Here is a 27102-nt window from a genome sequence, read left to right as displayed (position 1 = left end):
CACCAACCTTATCAATGGCTACCAGTCCTGATGGCTGTATGCTACCTCCAGTATCAGAGGCAGTGTGCCTATGTACACCAGTTGCTGGGGAACATGGGTGGGAGGGTGCTGTTGCACTCATGTCCTAATTGTGGGCGTCCCACAGGCTGCTGTTTGGCCACTGTGTGAACAGAATACTGGACTAGATAGGCCTTTGGTGTGGTTCAGCAGGGTGCTTCTTGTGTTCTTATGCACATTTGTTATCGTTTATATGTTTGGTGCTATGCCACTGGTTTCTGAGATTGCACCACAGTGTTCCACACTCCCCGTTGGGCTTTCATAGCTGGTGCTTAGACTGTTTTAGGAGTGGCATTGCTTCCACATTGCCCTAGTTTGCATTGTTCTTTAGGAAAGAGGCATACCTTGACTGAAGAGAACATATTTATTGTTCTTGCTGCCACAACAAAGCTATAATTCTGCAGAGTACAGGCCTAGACTAAGAAGGACCATCTTTCTCTGAGGTACCTGACATCTAAAGTGGATAAGAGGGAGAGGCAATTGGGATTGGAGGAGGAAGGCAGGGAGAGCTTACATACCAGGCTTCTGAGCTGGTGTGCATGAAGTTATGCTACTGTGTAAAAGTAGAATTCACTACTAATAAATACCGATCCAAAATGGGGAGATGTTGGCTCCTGCTGTTCTTTCCTAATGCCCGTTTAAGCATTTTTTATTTATTTATTTTATTTATTAAATTTATTAATCGCCCATCTGACTGGTCACCCAGCCACTCTGGGCGATGTACAACCCACCATAAACAATTTAAAACAATAAAATTTTACCATTTTTTTTTTTAAAAAAAAATACCCTAACCCACCCCAAATGCCTGCCTGAACAACCACGTTTTTAATGCACGACGGAAGCTCATTAAAGAGGGGGCATGACGGAGTTCCCTAGGGAGGGAGTTCCACAGAGTGGGGGCCACCACAGAGAAGGCCCTCTCCCTCGTCCCCACCAGTCTAGCTGTCCTGGCTGATGGGACAGAGAGAAGGCCATCCGAGGCTGATCTTGTTAAGCGGCCTGTCTGGTGTTGCTGGAGGCGCTCCTTAAGATAGGCTGGGCCGGAACCATATAGGGTTTTAAAGGTCAAAACCAACACCTTGAATTTGGCCCGGAAAACAACTGGTAACCAGTGCAACTCCTTCAGCACTGGAGTGATGTGATCTTGCCGGCGGCTGCCTTTAATCAGGCGAGCCAACAAAGGTTGATGGATTGTCTTTAAATGTGCGTTTTAAACTTTGAGCTTTAATTCTGCTCCCAGTGGAGGGTGTTTTTTTGTGGGGGGAATGGAATTTATTTATGTATTCATAATGTATAATAATAGTGTTGCATATGCACAATAAGAAGGTTTTTCTTCAGCTGATGCATAGTACTGAAGAGAAAAATGAAATATTATCCCAGGCTTGTAAATATTCATTGATCTGTTGCAAATAAGAATTGCTTTCAGACGGTGAAGCCATGGAGTTTCTGTAATCTGGAAGAGTGTATACTTACTTCTTTCAGACCCTTGGTGTGCTCTCCCCTCCTGTTCTGGAATCTTTGTTCTTTCAGGGTATCTCAACCACTCCAGTAGGAATACCTAGGTCACGCTAATGACAGCACTTGCAGCCTTTGCTATGCCTAAATTTATTTATTTAGTTTATTTATTTGTTACATTTATATCCCACCTTTCCTCCAAGGAGCCCAAAGCAGCATGCATGATCCTCCTCCTCTCCATCTATCTCTACAACAACCATGTGAGGTAGGCTAGGCTGAGAGTCGGTGACTGTCCCAAAGTCACCCAGTGAGCTTCATGGCCAAGTGGAGACTAGAACCCGGACCTCCTAAGACCCCAGTCCAACACTCTGACCACTACACCACACTGGCTGTTGCTGAAGTGTCCAGAGCTTCTTCTCTCTTTAAATCGAATGTTGACTCTAGACAGAATGATGACTCTTTCACAACCCTTTCCCTATTCTAGACAGAAGTTGAACAAGTGACTCTGTAAGAAATCCCTTTTTGAAGAGGTGAGGCAGAGGGCATAGTTATTGAACAAAGGTTTTTTTATAACACAAAAACAGTTTCAATTTAAAATAGACCACGCACTACAAGAAATTAAAACAGAGGCCAACAATCACATTTCTAGCTCTCTACCACTCCCTATATTGGCTGTTGGTTGGTCTTTAAAATGTTGGAATTTTCAGACAGTCAGCCACAGTTCTTTGGCCCCAACTGTTCAGCATCATTATTGAATAACTGAAGTTCCATTGGCGTTTACTGATTTTTTTTTGACCACTTGTTATGGAAACAGATTATAACACTTATCACTCAGTGTGCTGTATAATCAGCTCCCCAGGGATGGAAGGGATTCTCCAGAGGCAACATAAATAAAACCTGCAGCAGTTTGGATTCCATTGGAAAGAAACTCAAATCTGCAGGGTAAAGCAAGGAAGGATTAACAATAGCAGATACTAGGCTTGTTTTTTCTCCTACCAGGGCTTCCCTCAATAGCTGCAAAGTATAAGATAGGAGAAAGTTAAGAGTCATACACTGCCTAAACTTTACAGTATTAAACTGCAAGCAGCCATTGGCCATGTGAGAGATCCAGAGCCAACCAGGTGTTTTTCCAGTCTCCTGACCTTGCTCCACCTGGTGTTTCCCTGGTAATTAAAATATATAGATATCGATATAGATAGATACACAAAAATGGGAGTTCTAACTGCCATGACCCCAGCCTTTAGGCATTTGCAATACTTCAGTTCTCATATAAAAAAACAAAGTAGGTGTTTACCTGTAGTGTGTGGCAAGAAGAGGGTTGAGATGCATGTGCGACAAAAAGTTAAGACATAGGCAGATCAATGCGGTGAATAAAAATTAAATATATTCTTAGGGACTCATATTATTTGGATGCTAAATCATATAACTACATTTCTAAAAGGTTCTCTAGCCCACCACACCAGAGGTTAGGGCATATGTCCGCATAGTTCTAGGGTTTGAACATCCATTTCCCAAAGCCAGGTTCTGAAGCCTGAGAGGGAAGCGTCTTCCTTGAGATATGAACACTTGTATTTCAAAGCACAAAGAGAAGCGGGATTTTTAGCCCCATGACAGCCATCTCATCGGAATTCGCCAACATTAGAGACTCACTGTTTAATAGGGAAACAGCCTTGAGAACTGGGCCAAAGGCTACCACCTTGGGATTCGACTACATACTTCACAATGCTGCAAGAGGCAGGATGTCTGAACAGCCAATTAGAATTGGGCAAGGCACAAATGAAATCATGCACCTGAGCTAGGGCATCTGCTTTCTTCCAGGAAAACAGACATTAACATTTATATGAAAAATAGATTAGGGCTGGCAGACAGGCAGTATGCAACACACTTCTGGAAAGGCCTGGTCAGGGAAACAAGGTGTGACAGGCCTCTCACTCAGTGACCTGGTTCATACATAACACCAACCCATTTTTTTTTATTTGAAACATTTGTATCCCGCCCTGTATCATTAAGTTCTCAGGGCAGCGTACAGATAAAATCAATTTAAACAGTATAAAACAATGAATAATTTAAACAGTATAAAACAATGAATAATTTAAACAGCTAAAACATATTAAATCATTAAACAAGCTAATACCAATTAAAATCTAAAACGATGGAACAGTTTAAACAGTGTGCAACTTTAGGGAATGCTTTTAGCCCTCAAAGGCTTTGGTAAAAAGCTATGTTTTAACTTGATGCTGAAATGAACCCAATGTATGCGCCAATCGGGCCTCCAAGGGGAGGGCATTCCACAACTGGGGTGCCACAGCAGAGAAGGCCCTGCATGTTAACCCATGGGTTGTTGTCCTACCCAGGGTTTCTCTGGCAGCCGATTGAAAAAATGGTGGTTTATTTTCTCAATCCCTGGGTTGTTTGTTTCCCTCTTCCTTCACCCGCTCCCTCCCTGTACCCCAGATGCCTTTGCGGCACTGGAGTACTGGCATATAGAGCAGCTGGGGTTGTTTTTTTTTTACCACTCTTGCCCACCACTTCTGTAGCCTGGTGAAATTGTGATTATTATGGCTAATAAAAACTGGGTTTATCACTAGCAGTGATGGTCTTTGATGCCAATAGAGGTTCATTCTATCTCTGTATCTCTATGGTGAATGCTATATATGCCAGAAGTGCCCTTTTTTTAAAGTGGCATGTCTGCAGCCTTCCTTGTACACATGGAAAGTGGATACGTAGGCATGGAGAGAATGTTGAAGTCCACCAGATGTCAGATGAGAGATGAAGTCATCAGTATAACCAGCAAAATTCCCCTAGGCATTTCTGACTTTTTCTGCTGAAATTGGTATTGATTGACCTCTACACTCAGCAAGCTGTGACCTCTTCCAGATGCTCACACATTCCCCACCCCAGCATGTGCCAGTATAATCTTGCGTAATAAACTCTCTTCAGAATTTACCCCTTCAGAAAGTCTATGAATCCCTCCTCAAAGGGATCAGAGTTCATTTAAAAAAAATCTGCCTGCTGTCACGGGTTGTTTATTAAACCAGCTTTGAACTTTATTTATGTTTGTTTATTATAGGTATTTTTATACCACGCTTCCATCATATTCCAAGGTTGTTTACAAGAAAGAATAAAACAATTAAAATTTAAATACCAACAGTACTAAGCTAAAATGCTATCAAAGCAGCATAAAACAGCAAGATTAGCATTGTAGCTAGAAAGTCTGGGGAAATGAAATGTCTTTTCTTGGCACTGACAAGACATTAAGGTAGGTGCCAGATGAACCTATCTGGAGAGAGCATTCCACAGTTGGGGTGTCACCACTGAGAAGACCCTCTCTCTGATAGCTTCCAGAATCGCTTCAGATGGCGGAACACCCGCAGGAACCCCTCCACTGAAGATCTCAGTGTACAAGTAGGTATGTAGGGAGAGACCTTGGGTCCATCAGGTTGTTGTTGTTGTTCAGTCATTAAGTCATGTCCGACTCTTTGTGACCCCATGGACCATAGCACGCCAGGCCTTCCTGTCCTCCACTCTCTCCCGGAGTGTGCTCAAGTTCATATTCATTGCATCGGTGATGCTATCTAGCCATCTCATCCTCTGCCGTCCCCTTCTCCTTTTGCCTTCAATCTTTCCCAGCATCAGGGTCTTTTCCAGGGAATTTTCTCTCCGCATTAGGTGGCCAAAATATTTGAGCTTCAGCTTCAGTATCTGTCCTTCCAATGAGCACTCAGGGTTGATTTCCTTTAGGATGGACTGATTTGACCTCCTTGCAGTCCGGGGGACTCGTAAGAGTCTTCTCCAGCACCACAGTTCGAAAGCATCAATTCTTTGGCGCTCAGCCTTCCTTATAGTCCAGCTCTCACAGCCATACATTACTACTGGGAAAACCATAGCTTTGATTATACGAACCTTTGTCGGCAAGGTGATATCTCTGCTTCTTACTATGCTGTCTAGGTGTGCCATAGCTTTCTTCCCAGGTCCATCAGGTACCCTGGCCCTAACCTGTTACATGAGTTCACAGTCTGTCTGCTTACATGTAGATATGTCTGTCATTTTCTGTCTTTTAGGCCATAAATGACTATGGTTAGGAAGCATCATGCCTGGTCTCTTAGAAGCAGTATTTACTTTCCCTGGTGACTATGCAAGTAGCATTTTTACAAGCCTGTCTTAAATATGAAAGGGGCTTTGGGCTCCTGTGCGGAAGGTCATTATAATTACATGTTTACAGACAGGAAACTGAACCTGAGGAACCATGAAAGCCATTAAGCCATAGTGGCTCCAGTTCAAATCCAAGCTGTGGAAGTTTATCAAGAATGTTCTGTCTTCTGCATCTGACCAAAGGTGCACGTTTTACAGGCTTGTTGCAGCATGACCAGGAAGAGTCAGTTGTGGGACCCAGTGTCTCCATGTCACACAACTGTAATTTGTAGTATGCTAATACTGCATGGATTAAAGGTGTGGTCTGAAGTCAAATGACATAGCTACCTTGCTGAAGCTAACCAGCTCTGGATCTGGTCAGTGCTTGGAGGGGAGACCACCTGGGAATCCCATGTAGCCACCTTGAGTTCCACAGTGGAAGAAAGGTGGAATATAAATGTAATAAACATAATTATTTTATGATTATACTTGAGCCCATCATTTGGAATACGTCATTCTCTTATATAGACGGGCATTTTACAAGTTTCTTAACATCTGAGTCCTCTAAATTGTAACCTTAACAATACGATAACAAGAAAATGGAATCTTGAAAAGGCTGTATTATGTATATGTTTTCTACATATTTAGACTCTTTTGAACACAAGAGGCCTCCCAGTTTGTGCAGGGAATTAAACTGTGGTAGTCTACTCTGTTCTCCCTCTTAAAAAAAAAGCTCAGAAGAGGATACATCCCCCCCCCCACTGGTCCCCCATTCATTCCCTAATGAGGCCTGCATCTCCTTGGCTTCATCCAAGCTTCATTGTTTGGTGCTCTCAAGGCATTCATTTGGGACCATCCAGTGGAGGCTGGTGGCTCTGATGTCAGCTGCCCCACTGACATCAGGGCCACCAGCCTCCACTGGGACCATCTTTACATACAATTTAACGATTATCCTTTTTTTTTTTTTACGATACTGAATGTTCTGATCAAAATAGCACCTTCAACTTACAGCACTCACCACAGTTGGCCAGCTAAGGAGACTAGACATGTTTATTATTTATTTATTTTAGAATATTTATACACTACTTCCCATTTTAAAAATCTCAAAGGGATTTACAACGAATTATAAAACAATACATTGTTATAAAAGCACAACCACAGTTAGACAAGTGAATGGTTGGGAAAAGCCAAGGTAATCAAGTGTGTTTTTAATCATCGTCGATAGATAGCACATGATCGTCAGAGGGGAGGTCATGCCAGAGGAAGCGTGCTACCACAGAGAAGATCCAACACTGTGTTGCTGCCACATGGGACTCTGCAGGATGTGACATGGACAGCAAGGCCTCTCCTGAAGATCGTAGTGGTCTAACGGGTCTATATAGGGGGAGATGATCTTTCAGATGGTTCTAAGTTGTGTAGGGCTTTATATGTCAATACTAATACCTTGAACCTGGCTCGGTAGCAAACTGGCAGCCAGTGCAGCTCTTTTAGCACAGGTATAATGTGTCCTTGGCAAAGCACTGCATTCAACAGCCTTGCCACAGCATTCTGCATCGTTGTTGATGTGCAGATGACACAAAATTGGGTGGGATAGCTAATACTTTGGAAGACAGAAACAAAATTCAAAGTGATCTTGATAGACTGGAGCACTGGGCAGAAAACAACAGAATGACATTTAATAGGGAGAAATGCCAAGTTTTGCACCTAGGAAAAAGAAACCAATGTACAGTTACAAGATGGGGAATACGTGGCTCAACAACACTACAAGCGAGAAGGATCTTGGAATTGTTGTAGATGACAAGCTGAATATGAGCCAACAATGTGATGTGGCTGTAAAAAAGGCCAATGCTCTTTTGGGCTGCATTAATAGAAGCATAGCTTCCAAATCCTGGGAAGTACTAGTTCCCCTCTACTTAGCACTGGTTAGGCCTCATCTGGAGTACTGTGTCCAGTTCTGGGCATCTCACTTTAAGAAGGATGCAGACAAGCTGGAGAGGGTTCAGAGGAGGACAACAAAGGTGATCAGGGGACTGGAAATAAATCCCTATGAAGAGAGACTGAAAGAACTGGGCATGTTTAGCCTTGAGAAGAGAAGACTGAGGGGAGATAGGATAGTGCTCTTCAAGTACTTGAAAGGTTGTCACAGAGAGGAAGGCCAGGATCTCTTCTCGATCATCCCAGAGTGCAGGACACGGAGTAATGGGCTCAAGTTATTGTTCAGCCAGATTCTGGCTGAACATCAGTAGAAGCTTCCTGACTGTCAGAGCAATACGACAGTGGAACCAATTACCTAGGGAGGTGGTGGGTTCTCCCACACTGGAGATGTTCAAGACGAGGCTGGACAGCCATCTGTCAGGGATGCTCTGACTTGGATTCCTGCATTGAGCAGGGGGTTGGACTCGATGGGCTTGTAGGCCCCTTTCAACCCTACTGTTCTATGATTCTATGTGTCTGCCCCATTTACACATAAAGCATGAGGAATAGGGTGGACATGTGTCCTACTTTGTAGAGGGCAGTCCTGTATTTGAAGGCATCTTCTGTTTGAAGGGTTGAGTCCACTCCATGTCTGGTTAGAGACAAAGAACCATAAGAGCTACCCATCAACCGTTAGTACTGGAGGAATACATTGTATTCCTATTTAAATTATAGTGAGTCTTTCTAAATTTGCGTATAGCTTGGGACATAAATGAAGCAGGCTTGATCTCCTCCCTCTCCCTATTCCTCCTGTTTCTATGAGTTTACACAAACCCCAAAGGAAGTGAATGGGAGTGGCGCAACAGCACTGTAGTATCCTGAACGCAGCTCCTGTTCATGTCAATCGGGTTTACAAAGGAGAATTTCCCAGAGGATTGCGTATTTCACACTTTTAAGTTTTGCCTTTGCTTCTATTTATTCCACATTGCAATTCCTTTTCCATTTCTCTTTCTGCTCTCGATGTTAGAACCTTGTAATTTTTTTTTCCACTTTAATATCACAGAATGGAGGTGAGTTCTTATTGTGAACGATTATATGCCCACCAATTATTACCTTGAGAATATCTAATGGGGAAGCACAACGAAGTTTGCGATTTTTGTTCTATCAATCAACGTTATAGGGAGAAAGTAACTGCACCTGTCGGGCCTTTAATGGACTTAATGTCTCTTTATGTTCTCGGCAATAAATAAAATACGCCAATGCAAATAAAAATTAGAAATTGAATAGTTGGCAATGAGAGGGTGGGAAGTTGTTAGGAAAGTAATTGGGAAAACAGAGTAAAATGTTCAGTTCATTAGTCCAGTTTGTGATGTAGTGGATTGGAACAAAGTGATTCTGAATAGCTGAGACTTTGGGGTTAAGGGGAGTTCTACATCACAGAGGGAGGCGCTATTGGGTTGGCTGGGGGGCTGAAAGGCTTCTCCGTGTTTCACTTCCCCTTAGAACTTTCACTTCCCCTTAGATTCATGTATGAAAGTCTAAAATAGATATGGAGCTCTCTTATGTCATGTCCGCATACCGTCAACCCGCAACTGGTAATATTTATTTATTTATTACATTTGTATCCCACCCTTTTTCCTTTTGCAAGGAGCCCAAGGTGGCTTACATGGCCCTCATCCTCTCCATTTTATTCTCACAACAACCCTGTGAGGTAGGTTAGCTTGAGAGTCGGTCAGTGACTGGCCCAGAGTCACCTAGTGAGCTTCATGGCTGAGTAAGGACTAGAATCCGGATCTCCCAAGTCCCAGTCCAATGCACTAACCACTACACCACACAGGGTCTTTCTAGGATCCCAAGCAATGTGTCATCAACTCTGCTACCTGATTGCTTCTAACTGGAGATAAAACAGCAAAGGTGATGCATGTTTTGGAGGTAGTATGTGCAGTTACAAGGAGTTTTTGCTTTGTGCAAGAAGCCCCTGAGGAAGGAGGTTAGGCAAATGGGAGCAAATAAACTTATGTGATCTTGTATCACTTTTATTTTTTGGATACTTTTGGTGCTTGGCAGACCTTGCAAAACATATGTTCTGTCACTCAGCTGTGGCCTTCTCCCCTGTGCACACTTGAGTGTCATGGCATATATTGCCCTCCCCAACCCAGTGCCCTCCAGATGTGTTGGACTACAAACCTCATCATCCCCATTTTGCCCAGGGGATGGTGAGAGTTGTAGTCAAAAACCTCTGTAGGTCACCAGGCTGGGGAAAGCTGGCGTGATTGTCCATTACCTTCACTTAAACCAGAATGATTTACAGCAGTGACGCAAATCTAAAAGTTCATCTCTGTAAAAGATAGTGGTCTGAACAACAGGTTTGATTTATGGCTGATAAAACACCAGCCCAGAGTCGGGGAGATGGATGGCTGCGTAATTGTGGGTCTTAAAAGACAGGTGTAGCTGCGTATTGAAATGAAAATCCCTGGGAAGTGGTGACATAATATTCTTCTCACAATAATGTTGTTGAAATCTGCAGAAGATGCCATCTGGGTTGGCCCTGGGACCACATACGTAAGACTTCTCATGTAACATAGGAACATCAGAAGCTGCCTTATACCGAGTCACACCATTGGTCCAGGAAGCCCAGTATTGTCGACACTGACTGGCAGCAGCTCTCCAGGGTTTCAGGCAGATGTTTCTTCAGCCCCACCTGGAGATGCTGGGGATCGAACCTGGGATCTTCTGCATGCTACTATAGCTTCTGTATGCTGCCTCCAGTATCAGAAGCAGAATGCCTGCATACAACAGTTGCTGGGGAACATGGGCAGGAGGGTGCTGTTGCACTCATGTCCTGCTTGTGGTTTTCTCACAGGCAGCTGTTTGGCCACTTGGCCTGATCCTGCATGGCTCGTCTTATGTGTTTATGCAAAGCAGGTACTCCACCACTGAGCTATGGCCCTCCCATACCAAGATTAAACTTGCATAGGAATGTAGGAAGCTGCTTTATACAGTCAGGCCCTGGGTCCATCTAGCCCAGTATTGTCGACACTGACTGGCAGCAATGGCTGCCAGGGTTTCAGGCAGGATTCTTTCCTAGCCCTACCTGGAGATGCCGATTGCAGCTGGGACCTTCTGCATGCAAAGCAGGGGCTCCACCACTGAGCTATAGTCCCCCCAAGAAGGGTTTCAGGGCCCCTTCTCATATTAGCTTTGCAGTGTGAGAGTCGTTCCTGTAGTGTGGCTTCCCAAAATGCTGCTAAGGTAACATGGGAAGCCCTGGGCCACATGAGAGGAGCCCGTGCAGGGCCTCTATTCCCCACAGCAGCAGCATGTGGGCCAGTGCTGCCCCAGGGCTTCAGATACTACCTTGGAGCATAGGGAGGAGACCCAGTGCAACAGCAGCAGCTCCTGTGCCATGGAGATAACTTAAGAAGGAGCCTTCAATTTTGTGTTGGGGAGGCTTTTGTCTGAAATTGGCCATGTGACAATCTTAGAAATCACAACACCATTCAGAAATAGGCCTACCCTTGGAAGCTTGTCTGTCTGTCTGTCTGTCTGTCTGTCTGTCTCTCTCTCTCTGTCCCTCTCGTATTTTGTTTTTGTTCCATGGTGTTTCTAATACACTAACAAAACCATACAGAAGAAAATAAAAATGGTGAAATGAAGCCATACAAACTGCATCGCTGGGAAAAACAAAATTCTTCTACAGTCTTCAGGGGCCATTTTCGGTTAGACGCTTTCCCAATTTGAAAGTGAAGTCACCAAATTGATCCCTTAGAGGTCATATCCAGTGTACTGGCCAAACTCTGTGGAAATGTTTACTTTTTGTATCTAATTAAGTATTCCTTAGAAATAACACTTACAGAGGATAATGGTATGGGTTAGCCTGTGTTTACAAAATTTGTTTTCAACAGAACATTGTGACCTATTTACAGCATGGCTTGCTAGGAGCACCTACACACTTAAGCTTTCCTTTTCAGCCTGCAAATATGATTACTATGCCTCTGGTCTTCTTTTTCTAGCCTTTTATCATTGCCATCCTTCATTTACAAGCTTGCTGTACAGGTAATAAAGGTAATAAATCAAGCTGCTAAAAGGGAAGTGATCATTCATTCTTTGGGATGTCCTTCAGAGAACTTCCTGCAAAGCCTCATTCTCTGGGACAGTTTTGCTTTGCTTTCTGAGTCCAAGTGTGAAGAGACCTTGGAGGTTTTCAGAGTGCTGCGTTGAGATTTGCTTCATTAGACAGATCAGTTCTCAGGCAATAATGACAACATAGAGTTCCAGGGCCAAAGGTTGCCCTTCGAGTTAGTCATGGGTCCAGATCTGCTCATTTGCAACTGAGTAAGTTAAAAGATGGTTGAATGTCTCTGTTCAATGGGATCACAGAGCATGTGCTTGGATGGCCACTACTGGCTCAGGCAGCAGGAATTTGTTGCAGAGCAACCAAAATGGTCAGGGGACTCGAGTACCTTCCTTTCAAAGAAAGCTACATTTTGGGGGGTATCTTAGTTTAGAAAAAAGATGGCTAAAGAGGGACATGATACGAAATTATTTATGAAATTATGCATGGTGTGGAGAAAAAGTAGAAAGAAGTTTTTCTCCACCTCTCATAATGAATTTTGCTTTTTTCCTCTTCCCTCCCAATCCTTTTCCTTTTGTGCCATGTCTTTTAGATTGTATGCAATTCTATCTGGATGTCCGTTGGCCTCCAAACTCAAAGGCTAATGGGTATCCTGCGTAGAGCAGGAGGAGCAGTGGAGGAAATCTTCACCTCTGCGCTTCTCCCACTCTGCATTTTCCTAGACGGGCATTTTTGCCCATCTAGCTAGGAGTCTGCAGTGGGGAGGGAAGGAGGCTGAGGATGGTTGGGATAGCTTGTATCCCTGCTTCCCCAGCCCCCTCCCCTCCCACAAAACCATCCCCTTTCCGTCCTCTCCAAGTTCACTTTTGCTGGCTGTGAGGGGGAAGAGGAGGGGGTGGGGAGCTCAGACTGCTCAGTCCAAGCTCGGATCACTGTCTCCAACCTTGGATCCAGCAATCCGAACCATCCTATGCCCACCCCCAGACATTGTGTAGGGACTGTAGGATTGCTCTCTAAATACATAATACCAGAGCTCGGAATCATCCAGTTCTACTGATCAACAAAAGATTCAGGACAAAGAAAGGAAGTATTTTTTTCTTCATGGCATTGTGTGTTATAGAACTTGCTGTCACAGGAGTTGATGACCACTGGGTTAGATGGCTTTAAAAGGAGATTAGACAGATTCATGGAGGAGAGGTCTATCAGTGACTACTTGCCATTGATGACGGTAAGCAAACTCTGGGTTCAGTGCCCCTGGATATCAGCTGCTGTGATTAACAAGGCGGTTGCTATTGTGTCTTGCTTGTGGGTTTTCTGGTTGGCCGTGGTGAGAAACAGGAGTTTGGACTTAGATGGACTATTTGTCTGATCTCCACAGGGGTTTCTGATATTTTTTATGAGAGCACAGGAGATGCTTTGCCCTGAAAAGCTTAACATAGTGCAAGAACACAGAAGCCTTGTGGCTTTGTAAATACGAAAACACTTCTGTATCAATGTACTGCTAATTTGATTAGAGCATTGCCTATGTCTATAAATCTGCCTGCAGTTTTAGAACAGTAATCCGTTCTGATGGAACCACACAACTTCACCCAAATTCCACAATTCTTAAATTACAGCAGCAGCAGCCCTGTCCAAGTTCTCTTCCAAGAGTCTCATCATGGAGCCACCAAAATGCAGTCTTCTAATTTTCTTTTAAAATTACGTTCAGATTAGTTTATTTTTAATTTCTTTGATTTCATATTATTTGACTTCTGGGATTTTCCTGGGATCTTCCTCAAACACTTTGCCTTCCTTATCAAGGCCCCCACCCACCACGGCCAGTTCTGGAATTGCCTTTGCTCCATAGCTCTGGTCTTTTGTCATAATTAGGAACAGCAGCAGAGATTTCAGAGATTAGTTTGCAGGCATATGTGATGCTGTCTTTGGGGGATAATTTTAATGATAGAGGCCATGAATAGCTGCATTGCTTCCTGCATGCTGATATCATCCCGCTGTGGAGGAATCTCCTACATTTAGATCCAAACTGTACATAATGTGGGAGCTGTTTCCCTGTCCCCCTTTCCAAGGGCACAATCCTATGCCTGTTTAGACAGAAAAATGTCCTACAAATTCCCAGCATGGCTGTTGTAGGACTTTTTTCTGTCTAAACAGGCACAAGATTGTGCCCTTAATAACTTCGGGGTAGGGATGGGCAGAAGGTAGACTGGGATCTACTGGTAGATTTCTGGTTGATTTGTAGTAGATCTGACTTTTTTTTAAACAATAGTGACAATCCCTCCCCTCCTCCCCAAATCAGGCTGCTTGAAGGGGGGCAGGATGAAGAATGGATCTTTGTGTACGGGGACTGAGCTCAGTTCTGATACTGAACATCAGTTACTGGGCTGTGAGGCACCCAGATGTACCCTGTTCCTCAATTCTATCATGGCACCATGATTTCCATTTATTTCCTATGTTGAAAGCCTTCAAACCTTTCATCAAATTTCAAACAAGTACAGTTGCCTATATTTTTTTCTGACTAATACACACAAAATGACACACAGTCACACACACTCCTTTTATATGCTGTATAAATTGTATATTTACTCTTTTATTAGATATTGAGTTCCTACTTGGGCTGTTCTACTGTAGGTGTTCCATAAGCATATTGGTTATAGACTAAGTATTATAATTAGTGAATTCCTTTGTTTAGTGATCTTAATTTATTATTATATATGTTGTTGTCGTCGTTGTCTTCTTCTTGCCTTTATTTTGTTAACTTTAAAAAAAAAATCATGATAAAAAAGTATGTCCTCCCCTCTTTCTAAGCCACTATTTTGCAGTTGGCTTCCACTTAGGTATTTATAGGATTGCAGCTGCTTTACAGCACAATCCTATAAATATCCACTCTGAAGTAAGCCCCAGGTAAGTGGATGTAGGATTGCAGTTTGGAGCTTAGCATTCATAAAGTTTTATTCTCCACATACACTTCCATGCTCTGTTTCTTTACTTTTTATCCTCTCCTCCTCTCATTTCCTGATTATCTCTTTTGTTCCATGATTCCCTTTCTAGCTTTCAGTGTTTTGTGCAAACTAGGCTTGCTGTCATCCCCTTTTATTCTCTCCTCCTACTCCTGCCTTTGAGAATTCTGCCATGCTGCTTCTTATGTACTGAACAGCTTCTTCCTTCTTTCTGCCGAGCCGGTTCCCTTTCCCCAAACCAACTTTCTGAAATATTTTTCTAGCTAACAGAGAACTCCCCTGTTAGCTCCCCTGTCTTTGCTGCTCCTTTATCAAGCCCTGGCCTTTCCCTTCACCGTTGACTGCCTATATCCCATAAAACCTGCATGATGCCATCTTGCTCCCCACCCTCATTCCCCATGTCACCTTTGGTCCAAGTCCTTGGTCGTCATCCCAAACCAAAATAAAACCCAAGCTCTACATTGTTTCACCTTCCTCCCTTGTTGCTCTTGCCTTTCATATGGCGGGTCCAGTTATCTTTGTTTTCTGTTTACAGCCCTCCTATGTTGTTCTACTGCTGCTTCCATGTTTTTTCTTACCACAGAAAATTGGTTAAAAAGGGAAACATGGAATAACCACACAGTGTATTTTGATTGGCAACCCCAGGACCCGTTCGTCTGAAAGCACACTAAATCTATGTGCTTCTTAGGGATAGTTGGCCATTCAAGTACAACTTTGGGCATTATCCTGTGCTGTTGCTGAGCCTCCGCTAGCTCTTTTGCACTTGCAAGACCTGCCACTAGTGCAACAGGAACGTCAAACAATCCTGTTCTTCAAACAATCCCGGGAAGAAGTGGAAACACTTGTTTCCAGATTGGGGCTGGTACCTGCCCCCTTCCAGAAATGATCAGGAATGCTGGTTTCCCCTTGTTTCAGGAACCGCTAGTTCCTGTTATGCTAGTAGTCCATTCTGCTAGCATGGGGGCAGCACTGGATATTTTGATTTTAGATTGGACTGCCGTATCCATTCCACTCGATGAATTTGCCTTGTATTGATTTTGTTCATTAAGGACACAATCCTACGGAGTGCGCCCATGCTGCTCAGAAGCCCCCGAACTCGGAGGCTTCTGAAATTCCTATGCCCTGCCAGGCTGAAGTCAGCAGGGCAGGAAGAGTAGAGGAGGTGATCTTTGTCTCTACGTATGCCGATCTTTATTTTTGCTATGTGGACTTTTCAGCCCATTCCAACCTCAGAGAGGCAGCCGCTGCAGTTCTCTCCATGCTGACTGTGAGGGGGTGGGGAAGAGGGGATTTCTGACCCCCTTTCTGAGATCAGAGCGCTGTCTCCAACCTTGGAGGAGAGAATCGGAACTATCCTATGGTCCTTGGGGTGTTTGCCCAGGGAACATAGGTTGCTCTCTAAGTTACTGATGAATTGTATGTGTTAAATGGAAAAATCTCCATGGAAAAATATAGTAGTGGAAAAAATTCTGGAAAATGCTCCACCCCCACATCACTGGGCTCAATCCATGGCATGTCCAGGTTAAAGGCCAGGGAGCTGATGATGGGAAATATCTCCGCCTGAGTCCCTGGAGAGCTGCTGTCAGTCCAAGTAGGCAATTCTGAGCTGGATGGACAGATAGGAAGCTGCCTTATACTAGGTCAAACTATGTGCTGAGCACTTTAGGTTGCAACTGAAAAAGTAACTTACCTTCATGCACGCTTGACTGTGATTACCATGATGGAGCAATCTGTTGTGCATAATACAAGTCATTCACACACTGCAAATGAATCTGACTTTGCCTATCTCTCCTTTTCTCTCCGTCTCTGTCGACTGAATACAAGTGAGAAAAAGCTCATCACGGATGCTCTGAGCAGAAACCAATTTCTGAAGAGGCTGGACCCACAGCAGATCCGAGATATGGTAGAATGTATGTATGGAAGAACATACCAGCATGGGAGCTATATAATCAAACAAGGGGAGCCTGGAAACCACATATTTGTACTGGCAGGTTAGTAGCCATTTCAGCTGCATGTTTAAATAGCTGTTGCTGGGAATTGTGCAGCTAAGGCTTAATTTTAGCACAGGCTACCCCAAACCAGTGCTCTCCATATGCTTTGGACTACACCTCCCATCATACCTGACCATTGGCCATGCTGGCTGGGGCTGATAGAGGTTTGTGGTCCAAAGCATCTGGAGAGCAGCGGATTGGGGAAGGCTGTGTTAACGTGCCATTGTAAAGATGAGCCCCGCTGGGATCAGACCGTCGGCCCATCTAATCCAGAATCTGGTTTCCCAAAAGGGCCAGTCAAATGTCTTCTTGGTAGTGACAAGCAGGGCACAAAGGCAACTGCCCTCTCCTGTTGTTCAGCCCGCCCCCAGCAACTGCAGGCGGTTTCTGAACACGGGGCTTCTACTTAGCTATCAGGCAGTGGAGGCTGGCGGCTCCAATGTCAGTGGGGCCATGGATCCGCTTCAGGTTTCAATCAGAACTCTAAAGGAGCGATCCAAGGTGCAAAGCAGCTAACTGTTTTTGCAGGTGCATCAACTATTACTGACGACTGTATGGAAAATTATTTAGCACTCATATTAATAATCTCTACTGTGCTTTAAGGGCCTTCTTACCTTATTCATCTGTTGCAACAATTCTGTAAGATAAGGCATTCTTCCCCAACCTGGAGCCCTCTAGATGTCTTGAACTGCAAGTCCCATCATTGCCAGCCAGCCTGGCCATCTCTCCCTCCAATCCCAGAGATGCCCACAAGCAGAGTATGATGGAGGCAGCTATAACGTTTTGCTGTCCTAACGTATAGTAGGTATATCCATCCAGGCTTGACCGTGAACATCTTGCGGGACCTATTTCTGGACACCTGGCTGGCTACTTTTGTATTACTAGGCTAGATGGTCCTTTGGTCTGATCCGGCAAGATACCGTTTACGTTCTCAGCCTCACAATGAGCTGCAAAGGCCTTAGATAGCCAATAACCCACAACTTCCTCAGCTCAAAGTTAAAGGTTTTGAAGGCCCTGCTGAAAGACCACCTCCCTCAGGCTCCTCCCTCAACTGTCACCTCCTGCAGGTTGCAGCAGAGGGAAATAAGGTGGGAAGCAGGGCTGTTCCATCAACCCTGCTGAAAGACCACTCAGGGCGCAATCCTCTTCAGATAGTTGGCCGCCTCTGAACTCGGAGGTGACCGACTATCCAATGCAGGGTGGGTGGAGCGCAGAGGAGGTCCTCTTGTCTGTGCTCTGGCTGCGCGGCATTTGGGGCTAGATAGCTGGTTTTGGCTGTCTAGCCGCCGGACTTCAGAGTGGGCGGGGGGAGGCCAGACAATGTATAGGAAACGTCATACCGGCACTTCCGTGCTCCCCGCCCCCGGAAACACCCCCTTTTGCCCTGCTCCATGCTGCTCTTCCAAGCACGGAGCCCAGGGCAAACCGCACCTTTTACGAGACGATGGGGGCGGGGAGGTGGTTTTCTGGGAACTCACCTCAGAGCATGGGCTCCGAGGTCAGTTCCCAGAACCGAACAATCCTATGGCCTTCTAGCCACTGTGTAGCAGCCATAGGATTGCTGTCTTAAGTGCTTTTTTTCCCTCTTCCCTCCTCCATCCCTGTTGCTTTTGTGATGCATCCTTTTAGACTGTAAAGGCACTCTTGTTTTTGTCAATTGCAGGTAAGCTGCTCTGGGAGCCTTTGTGGCTGAGAAGCAGGATAAAAATGCTTTAGGAAGCAGTCCTATGTGGATAGCCAGCCGCCTCTGAACACGGCCGAATTATCCAATGCAGGGTGGTAGGAGCACGGAGGGGATTGTCTTCTCTGTGCTCCGACCACCTTGCATTTGCGGCTAGATGGCTGATTTTGGCTGTCTAGCTGCGGGACATCAGAGTGCGGGGTGGGGAGGCCAGATGACACATAGGAAGTGTTGTATTGGCACTTCCTCACTCCCCGCCCCCGGGAACACCCCCTTTCCCCCCGCCCCGCACTGCTCTTCTGAGCGAGGAGTGCAGGGACAATCCGCGCTGCCTATGAGGTGGTGGAGAAGGGGGTGGGAAGGTGGCTGTCTGGGCTCTGAGGTCAGTTCCCGAAGACTGACCAATTCTATGGCTGTCTAGCTGCTGTCTAGAGGCCATAGGATTGCGCCCTTAAACCAACAGATAAAATGCATCTTCACTGCTGCTTTAAAAGTATGCTGCTTGTATAATATTTCAGCATTGCAGTCTCTCTTAAGCTGCATTCCAGAGGGCCAGCCCAGGTGTGATAGCAGCAGCCACTTTTGTTTAATCAGATGCCTATTCATGTACAATGCAGGAGATATGAATTTAGTATCAGAGAGAGACACCTGTGTGAAGAGAGTTGAGCCCTTGCCTTCCTACCTTCCCTAAAGTCAATCATCTAATGAGTTAGGTCCATTAGCAGGGTCGTTGACCAAAGCTAGGTTCAAATACGAAGGAGAAAGTCAAGGGACAAAGACGTTCTCAGGATTAGCTGTAGCTCAGTGGTAGAGCACTTGCTTTGTATGCAGAAGGTCCCAGGTTCAATCCCCGGCATCTCCAGGTAAGGCTGGAAAAACCTCTGCCTGAAACCATGGAGATCCATTGCTGCCAGTCAGTGTCAACAATACCAGTCTAGATGGACCAATGGTCTGAGTCATTCTAAGACAGCTCCCTATGTTCCTATAATCAAGGCAAAGCTGGGAGTCCAAAACATGGGAAGTGAAAGTACACAGAGAATAGGACCGGTACTGGTCCACCAGTAGATAGACTGAAACTGAAGGCTTATGTAGCCTGGTCTTCAGAGACCCATCCAAACCTAGCTGCAAAGAGTTAACCCAGTCCTCCAGGCTTCCTGCTCCTGAGGAATCCCCTCTTACTCCTGAGGAGTCTGGTTTCTTTGGACTGTCAAGTATGTGCTTTGCTGATGCACCCGCATCTTTAGTTGCCAATGCTCTCTAGGGTTCCGCCTCGTCCTCTGACTCCATGAGTGAGGTAAGTTCATCAGGAGCTCCATCTGCAGGTGCTGCAAGGACTCGTGTTGCTGAAGGGCCTGGAGTGACCTCTTCAGGGGTGTGAGGAGTACCTACAGGAAGGCTGGAGTTGGCAGGTCTCATGGGGTCTTTGATCTCAGAATCTTCACCAGAGGAGGAGACATCTTGACCTGGGCCTAGGTCAGACATGACATCCAAATGCCTTTTTCTTCCATTGCAGCTCTGAGACAGGAAGTGAGCTGGGCTGGGGAAAGCTTGTCTGGGATGGTGGGTTGTGAGGAGATTCAGATTCAGCTCCCTCAGCCCCACACCTTTTTTGATGTTATAGTCACATGAAGAAATGCACACAACACACACTTTGTATGTGAATGATGTAAGACATGTGATTAAATAAACATGGTTGCCACCGTCATGTTTAGTTTGACCCTTGGTACACTTAAACTCCCATGGTTCTAGCGAAATCAATAGCTGAATTGACTTACTCCCAATTAAGCCGCTGAAATCAATGCTAGGAAAGAAATGGCTCACAGGAATGTGGCATTAAGAGCAACGCTGTCCTTTCCCACAAACATGTTCATCTCTAATTTCCACTGACTACCCAATGCCACAACAATAATCCTATGTTTAGCAAAAAATAGCTATTTTGTGGACAGCATGCTGTGCAATAGTTAAATGTTTTACTTTGACGGGAGCAATTACTCACAACAAAGAAATGGACAGCTAACTCTATGGGACATGAAATCTCTCCTTTAGCTGTTGCGAGAAATAAAGTTTTGAATACAGAAAGTGGTAAGGTATTGGTAACGCTAATGACATCCACTTTTCAGCTGCAATAAAAGCATGTAAAGGAATTGCCCTGAGCAGAATTTTCATGGAGAGATTGTAATTTCTGTTGCTGCATCTATTGGAAGGCATGGTTTAAAGCTCATATGGGAGCTGTATAATCCATTGGCCTTTATTCTTTGTTCCCTGCTCTAAACCAACAGGGTTAGTCCACACAAAGGCTGAAATACTAGATAAAATACTAGATTACCTGCCTCTCCTGTTCAGTGGCATATATTGTGGAAGTGAAATCTCCCGCCATTCCATATGACCTCTCCCCCCCATACACACATACATGTTACAGTCTGCAGTTGTGTGTGTGGGGAGGGTCAATCCTGCTAGAAACCAGCCAGAAGGAACAGGGCCTTTTCCTGTTGTTGCTCCAAAACTTTGGAACTAATGCTCTATTGAGGGACGTGCTTAAATGTGAACCTTTATTAACATTTTAGAAATTGTGCAAAGCACATCTGTTCTGCCAGCAATTTGGAGGCTGAATTTCAAATTGAGTTTTCATGCTCAGTTCAAGGTGCTGGTTTTTGTTTTGTTCATTTCATTTTAGTGAGTCAGAACTGCCGCAGTTCAGTAGTAGAGCACATGCTTTGCGTGCAAAATTCCTGGGTTCAAATCTCTGGGTAGGGTTGGAAGAAGATTTCTGCCATAAAACTCTTGTCAGATAGGGTAGACCAGCCTTCCCCAAACTGGCACCCTCCAGATGTTTTGGACTACAACTCCCATCAGCCCTAGCCAGCATGGCTTAATGTCAGGTATAATGGGACTTGTAGGCCAAAACATCTGGAGGGCATTGGGATGGGGAAGATTGGTGTAGACAATAATTACATGAACCAGCATAAGACAGCGTCCTCTGTTCCTAATCTGTTCCAGCCACGTTAATATCACTCAGCTCAAATGGTGCCCACATGGCTCATCGTTCATACCACTGGCTCCTTGGCAATAAGTCTGCTGTGAACGTGACATTAGGCACAACTTAAGGGCAACTTGTGGAGTGCAGTACCTCTTAATATATATGCAGGTGTCTTATACTGAGACAGGGCACTGATCCATCTAACTCAGTATTGTCTACTGGCAGACATCTCCCCAGCATTGCAGGCAGAGGGAGGCTTTTTCAGGATCTCAAGCAGAGATAGGGATGGCGGAGAATTTCTCCACGAATCTCGGGGAGGCCGAATGCCCGAATGCTATTTGCATTGCCCTTATTTTCGCCATAGTCTACGTAAATCTTTACGTAGACTACCCGGGCCCAAATAAGGAACACAAATGGAGGTGCCCATGGACACCGCCATTTGCGTATGCGCTTTTTTTTTTTCAAAGTCACCCGTGATAGGCTACATAACGATTTACGTAGCCTATCATGGCTGACTTTGGAAATCTAGCCGTGATAGGCTACGTAAATCATTACGTAGCCTATCACGTGTGTGTGTGTGTTTTTTTACATTCATTTTTTTATTTCGCGGCTGGGGAGACGGGGCGCTTCTCCCCGGCCTGAATTTCGGCTGGGCGAGGCGGGGCGCCTCCCCCCCCCGGCCTGAACTTCGGGGGGAGAACCGAAGCGCCTCCCCCCCACCGTGAAGCAAGCTGATGGACCAGGTATGTGACTTTCGTACATCCCTAAGCAGAGATCTTTTCCATCACTTGCTACCTGATTTTTTCTTTAAAACTGGAGATGCCTGGGAACTGGAGAACCCTGGACCTTCTGCATGCAAAGCGTGTGAACTACCCCTGAGTTACGGGTTCTTGCTGGAGATCTATAGTGCATAAGGGATACAAATAAGAGAGCCAGTGAGGTGTAGTGGTTAGAATGTTGGACTGTGACTCGGGAGATCCGGATTCTAGTCTCCACACAGCCATGAAGCTCACTGGGTGACTTTGGGCCAGTCACTGATTATCAGCCTAACCTACCTCACAGGGTTGTTGTAAGGATAAAATGGAGAGGAGGAGGAGGACCATGTAAGCCATTGGGTTCCTTGCAAGAGGAAAAAAGGTGGGATATAAATGTAATCATTTAATTAATACACACACACACACTAAATGTAAAGCAAATACCCTTCTTTCACAGAATGACAGGGGTTTTTTTAATAGAGCCTTGCTGAAACAAGGAAGCAAGTTTATTTGTGTCTGTGCTTGTCTGCATTATAATTAAAATAACCTTCTTGATTATTCCCCGCTCACCCAGAAGGCAGATTGGAAGTATTTCAGCAGAACAAACTTCTCTCATCAATTCCTGTGTGGACAGCGTTTGGGGAGTTGGCTATTTTGTACAACTGCACAAGGACAGCCTCAGTGAAAGGTGTGTTCACTTATTCCTCAATTTGTTGCAAAAGCAGGAAACAATTAAGTCACTGCTCTTTAGTGTCAGAAGAGATTTTTATGAGAAGACAAAAGGAAGACCTATGCAATAACATGTATGGTTTATTCAGGATCTTGTGAATAAAAGCTTCTACTTTGCATTGTTCTTGGAAGCCATAGAGACTCGGAAGTGCTGTGCCACATAATCCATCCCCAGTCACCATAGAGGCTTTGTGCAGCTGAGGTTGTCAGGGCAAGCTGTTGCAAAATCAGTGGGCAAGTTAAAATATAAAAAACTGAAGTAGCAGTCCATGGTTGAAAGGGAGAAGCAAGATAGAACAAGGCAGGCAGGTGAGCAGACAGAGAAAGTATGAGGCAGGCATTGTGAAGTTGTAGTCTGTCACAAGCTGCCTATGAGTCAGCAGTGAGATGCGGCTGCAAAGAAGACAAATGTAGGTTGCATCAATAGATGTATAGCTTTGGAGGGAGCAATCCTATGGCCGCTAGGCTGCGGCTAGATGGCCATAGGATATCTGGTTTCCCAGAGAACCGACCTCCCCACACTTCTGCTCTGCCTTGGAGGCAGCGCGGAACAGCCCCATCCTCCGTGCTCGCAAGAGGAGTGCGGAGTGGCCAAAAAGGGGTGTTCCAGGGAGGGGAGAGCGGAAATGCCTGTATGTACAGCAGCCTCCTCCACTGCTCAGCCCTCCCTTGGAGGCGGCCACCTATCTGAATAGGATTGCCCCCTAAATCATAGAAAGTAATAGTTCCACTCTACTCTGTGCTGTTCAGACCTCACCTTGAGTACTGTGTCCAGTTCTAGACACCACACTTTGAGAAGGATTCAGATTAATTGGAACAAGTTCAGAGAATGTCAACAAAGATGATCAGCTAAGTCCTACAAGGAAAGATTGAAGAAACTGGGCATGTTTAGCCTTAAGAAGAGAAGACTGAGTGGGGATATGAAATCCCTTTTCAAGAACTTAAGGGGTTGTCTTACAGAAGAGGGCTGCAACCTGTTCTCTATCATCTAAGACTATAGGGCATGAAATAACAGGCTTACGTTACAGGAAGGCAGATTTTGGTTGAACATCAGGAGCAACTTCCTAATGCTCAGAGCCGTCAGACAATGGAACCAACTGTCTGGGGAGCTGGTGGGCTCTCCATCGCTGGAGGTGTTCAAGCAAAGGTTGGACAGCTTCTGTCAGGGATGCTTCAGACTAGGGTCCTGCACTCAGCAGGGGTTGGACTCGATGGCCTAAATGGCCCCTTCCAACTATATGATTCTAGAACAGGCAGGCAAGTGGGCAGGTAGAGGAGGTGTGAGGCAGGCAGGGGCTGGTCCCATAGGTGCCGAAGAGCACCCAGTGATTTCCTTTGGCAACATGTTTCTCATACTGATCCTCAGCTGGAGGCTCTGGAGGTTATATAGGAGGACCTGATCAATGCACCATGATCATTTGACTCCTTGGCCAAATGGATTCTGCTCAGAGGTTCCTGCTAGCTGTTCCGAAGTATCAACAGTTCCCAGGTTTCAAATGCTGGCAGCTTCTGAATGCCAATCACACGCAATCCATATTCAGAAAAGCAGCATGGAACAATTTCTACTAATCTCATGCAGGAGGCAGTACCATGCAGATTAGTTTATCTGCTGTAACCCTCTCTTTTCCTTTTCCTTTTTTTTTTCATGGAGCGCTCCTGGGTTGTCAGCTACTTACAGCTCCAAGTCAGGTTTAAACAGTTTTCGATGCATATTAATTTGCAGCCTTTGTCAGCATTACTACTCTACATCCTAAGCACAACTCAAATATTGTTAAATCCTGGCAAGTGCAAGGGCTTCAGTGCGGGTTTCAGTGGAGTAATTATTTCACAGGTTTGCAGCGTTAAGGTACATATACAAGACTGTGGGTGCCTCCAGATGAGGCTTTTATTGTGCAACCACCCTGCATCATTCATGGCATCCTGACAATGTCATCTTCCATTTTGTAACCCTCTTGTCTTTTTCCACCTCTTCTAATGTCTTTTTTCTAACCAGAAAAAATCCATTAAGGAGGGAAAGGTGGAATAGCTCCACAGTGTCTTTTGACTTAGCGGTTGGAGCATTCTGTCTGGAAGCACCCTGTGTGTCTTTCTCTGACTTTCTCTGGGTGCTCCCAGATGGACTGCTCTTAGAGCTACTGATCAAAAGCCACTGTGCAGCTGTTCCATCTTTTCCTCAACAGATTTTTTTGTGGTAAGAAAAAAGACCGAAGAAATGTTGGGAAATTATGGGAGGGTTACAAATGGAAGATGATGACATCTTGACCCCCTGTATTTTTCCGTGAATGAGAGAGGGCAATTCCACAATAAAAGATGTGTCTGGAAGCACCCTTAGAGACACAGAGCTTCCGTATGACATCTGTAATACATGCCTGTTATAGTAATGTATGTGTTTGCATTGTTAAATGTGACCCAGGTAAGATAGTGTTAGTAGAGTGTAGAGAGTGAGTGAAAGGTGGGAGGAACTTGTGTGTGTGTGAGGATTCTGAGGTTATAAAAGGAATGTACTGACAGTTAGAGGACGGACAGGGCCTTAGGGAATGAGGAAGCTACATCTAGTGAGTGGAGTTTTGAGAATAGGATTTAGAAGGGGTAGAGTAGGTAGGCAGGTAGGTTAGGACCAAGCATAGATTGATTAATAATAATATATAACTCTTATTAAATTTTGTATTTGTTTTTAAAATCCCACATGTTGGTTCGTCTTTTTGCACTACCATTAGAAAAACATGTTTCCTTGTTACTTCTCCTGTACTGAGTGAAGGGAACCAATTAGGCATATTGGGTGTCTCTTTAACCCAGAGAGTAAAAGGGGCTGAAGCTTGGTGTGTCAGTGAGGACAACTGATCCACTGGAGGCAGACGTCCTGAGGAAGCGGTTCTTCTCAGTTTGCTCAGGTGGAAGCTGGAGAAGGTAGAACCCAGGGCAAGAACATCACAATGTCGTTATACTGTGTGCCTGTCTCTTTGCCCCACCATGCAACTTTGGTGGGGAAATGCACAGTATGGTGACAGTATTATGGTAGACAGGATGAGGAAGAAGAAGCAGAGAGATACAGAGAGGCAGCAGCCGAGTATCTCCCGTAGTCTAGTTCCCCTGAAAATGGTTCTGTACATTGTCACTTCAGAAAAGGGAACTTGTGGATTTCTCCCAAGGAAAGGGGAGTGTATGCCAGATGTCATCAACAATGCTACAGGTCAATACTGCTTTAGCAATCAACACTCTCCATAGAAAACAGCTTTAGTTCATCAGCAGTAGCAATCAAATTATGTATTGTTGATTGACATTGCTTATTACATCTTTTTAAAAAGTTTTGATTTTTCTGCACACATAAATATACCCAATACATTCTGGGTTGTTTCTCAAGGGTGATAAAAAGCTGCAGAACATGTAAAGAAATCTTCCAAACAGTACTATTAAGAAGGACCTTCATTTTATTTGTATTCTGTTCTTTCCGTAAAAAGCTCAGGGTGACATAGCAAGGGGTTATCCCATTTTCCCCCCTCACAGCAACCTAGTCTGAGGGATAAGAAGTGGCTAAATGTTACCCACTTGAGAGTCATTATGAAGTGGAGGACTTGAATTCAGTCATGCTGGCTGGGGCTGATGGAAGTTGTAGTCCACACAGATCTGGAAGGTACCAGGTTGGGAAAGGTTGCTACATCACTACATCATGCCACTAGTAATCTTGAATATCAGTAGTGCATAGCAGCTGTTTCTATGGAGATTCCAGATGCTATTCCATACTGTCTTTCACTGGGTAAGGAGCTGTGGAGGATGGCTGTATGCATCTTTTCTCTGAAATGCTGCTGGTAATTGTATTTATATATTTACAGTATTTTAAAGCTGCCTTCGGAAGGAAATTGTCAACAAGATAAAAGATAGGCAGTTGCAGTGTAATGCCATGTAATAGCACAAGGTGTGAAGCTGGTAGCAACACTTTAGTGGTAATTCCTGCTATAAAAAGGTGATGCAAAAATACCACTGTGAGTGTGAACATATTCTCAGTTGCATGGACAACATCAGTGAATGTGATTCCTTCAGGGTATTCATTGCTGATGGGCAGAGTCTTGTATGCTATAGAACTGTCTGGCTTTTCCATTTTGTTTTTTCCCCCTTTTTCCTAAAGCTGTCACCAGTGTGAAAACATGGGCATTAGACAGAGAGGTCTTCCAAAATATCATGAGGCGGACAGCACAAGCAAGACACGAACAATACAGGAACTTCCTCAGAAGGTAAATGTAGCATATGCTCAAGTCATGTCGAAATGGATCGCCTTTTGCAATCAACACCACAAAGAGATAAAGCTTCAGACTAATAGAACTTTATTTTGCTAGAGACTAGCCTTGCTACAAATGCAGATTCCAGGAAACTCTCAGACTGCCC

At 44.7% G+C, this 27102-nt stretch overlaps 1 protein-coding gene across 1 annotated transcript in view; it reads left to right on the top strand.

Moving 5' to 3' along the window:
- The window catches only part of PRKG2 (protein kinase cGMP-dependent 2), an 86998-nt gene that overhangs the window by 8130 nt on the left and 51766 nt on the right, over positions 1-27102 (top strand). The window contains exons 3-5 of the mRNA XM_084860209.1: positions 16414-16580; positions 22568-22681; positions 26846-26951. Of these exons, the coding sequence (XP_084716335.1) occupies positions 16414-16580; positions 22568-22681; positions 26846-26951 (387 nt within the window). The remainder of the gene's footprint in view (positions 1-16413; positions 16581-22567; positions 22682-26845; positions 26952-27102) is intronic.

The sequence above is a fragment of the Heloderma suspectum genome, chromosome 5 (assembly GCF_057233095.1).
Source record: "Heloderma suspectum isolate Gila_16-S chromosome 5, 16-S_ref, whole genome shotgun sequence".
NCBI lineage: Eukaryota > Metazoa > Chordata > Lepidosauria > Squamata > Helodermatidae > Heloderma > Heloderma suspectum.
The sequence above is the reverse complement of the archived record's forward strand: the minus strand, read 5'-3'. Positions and strand labels throughout refer to the sequence as shown.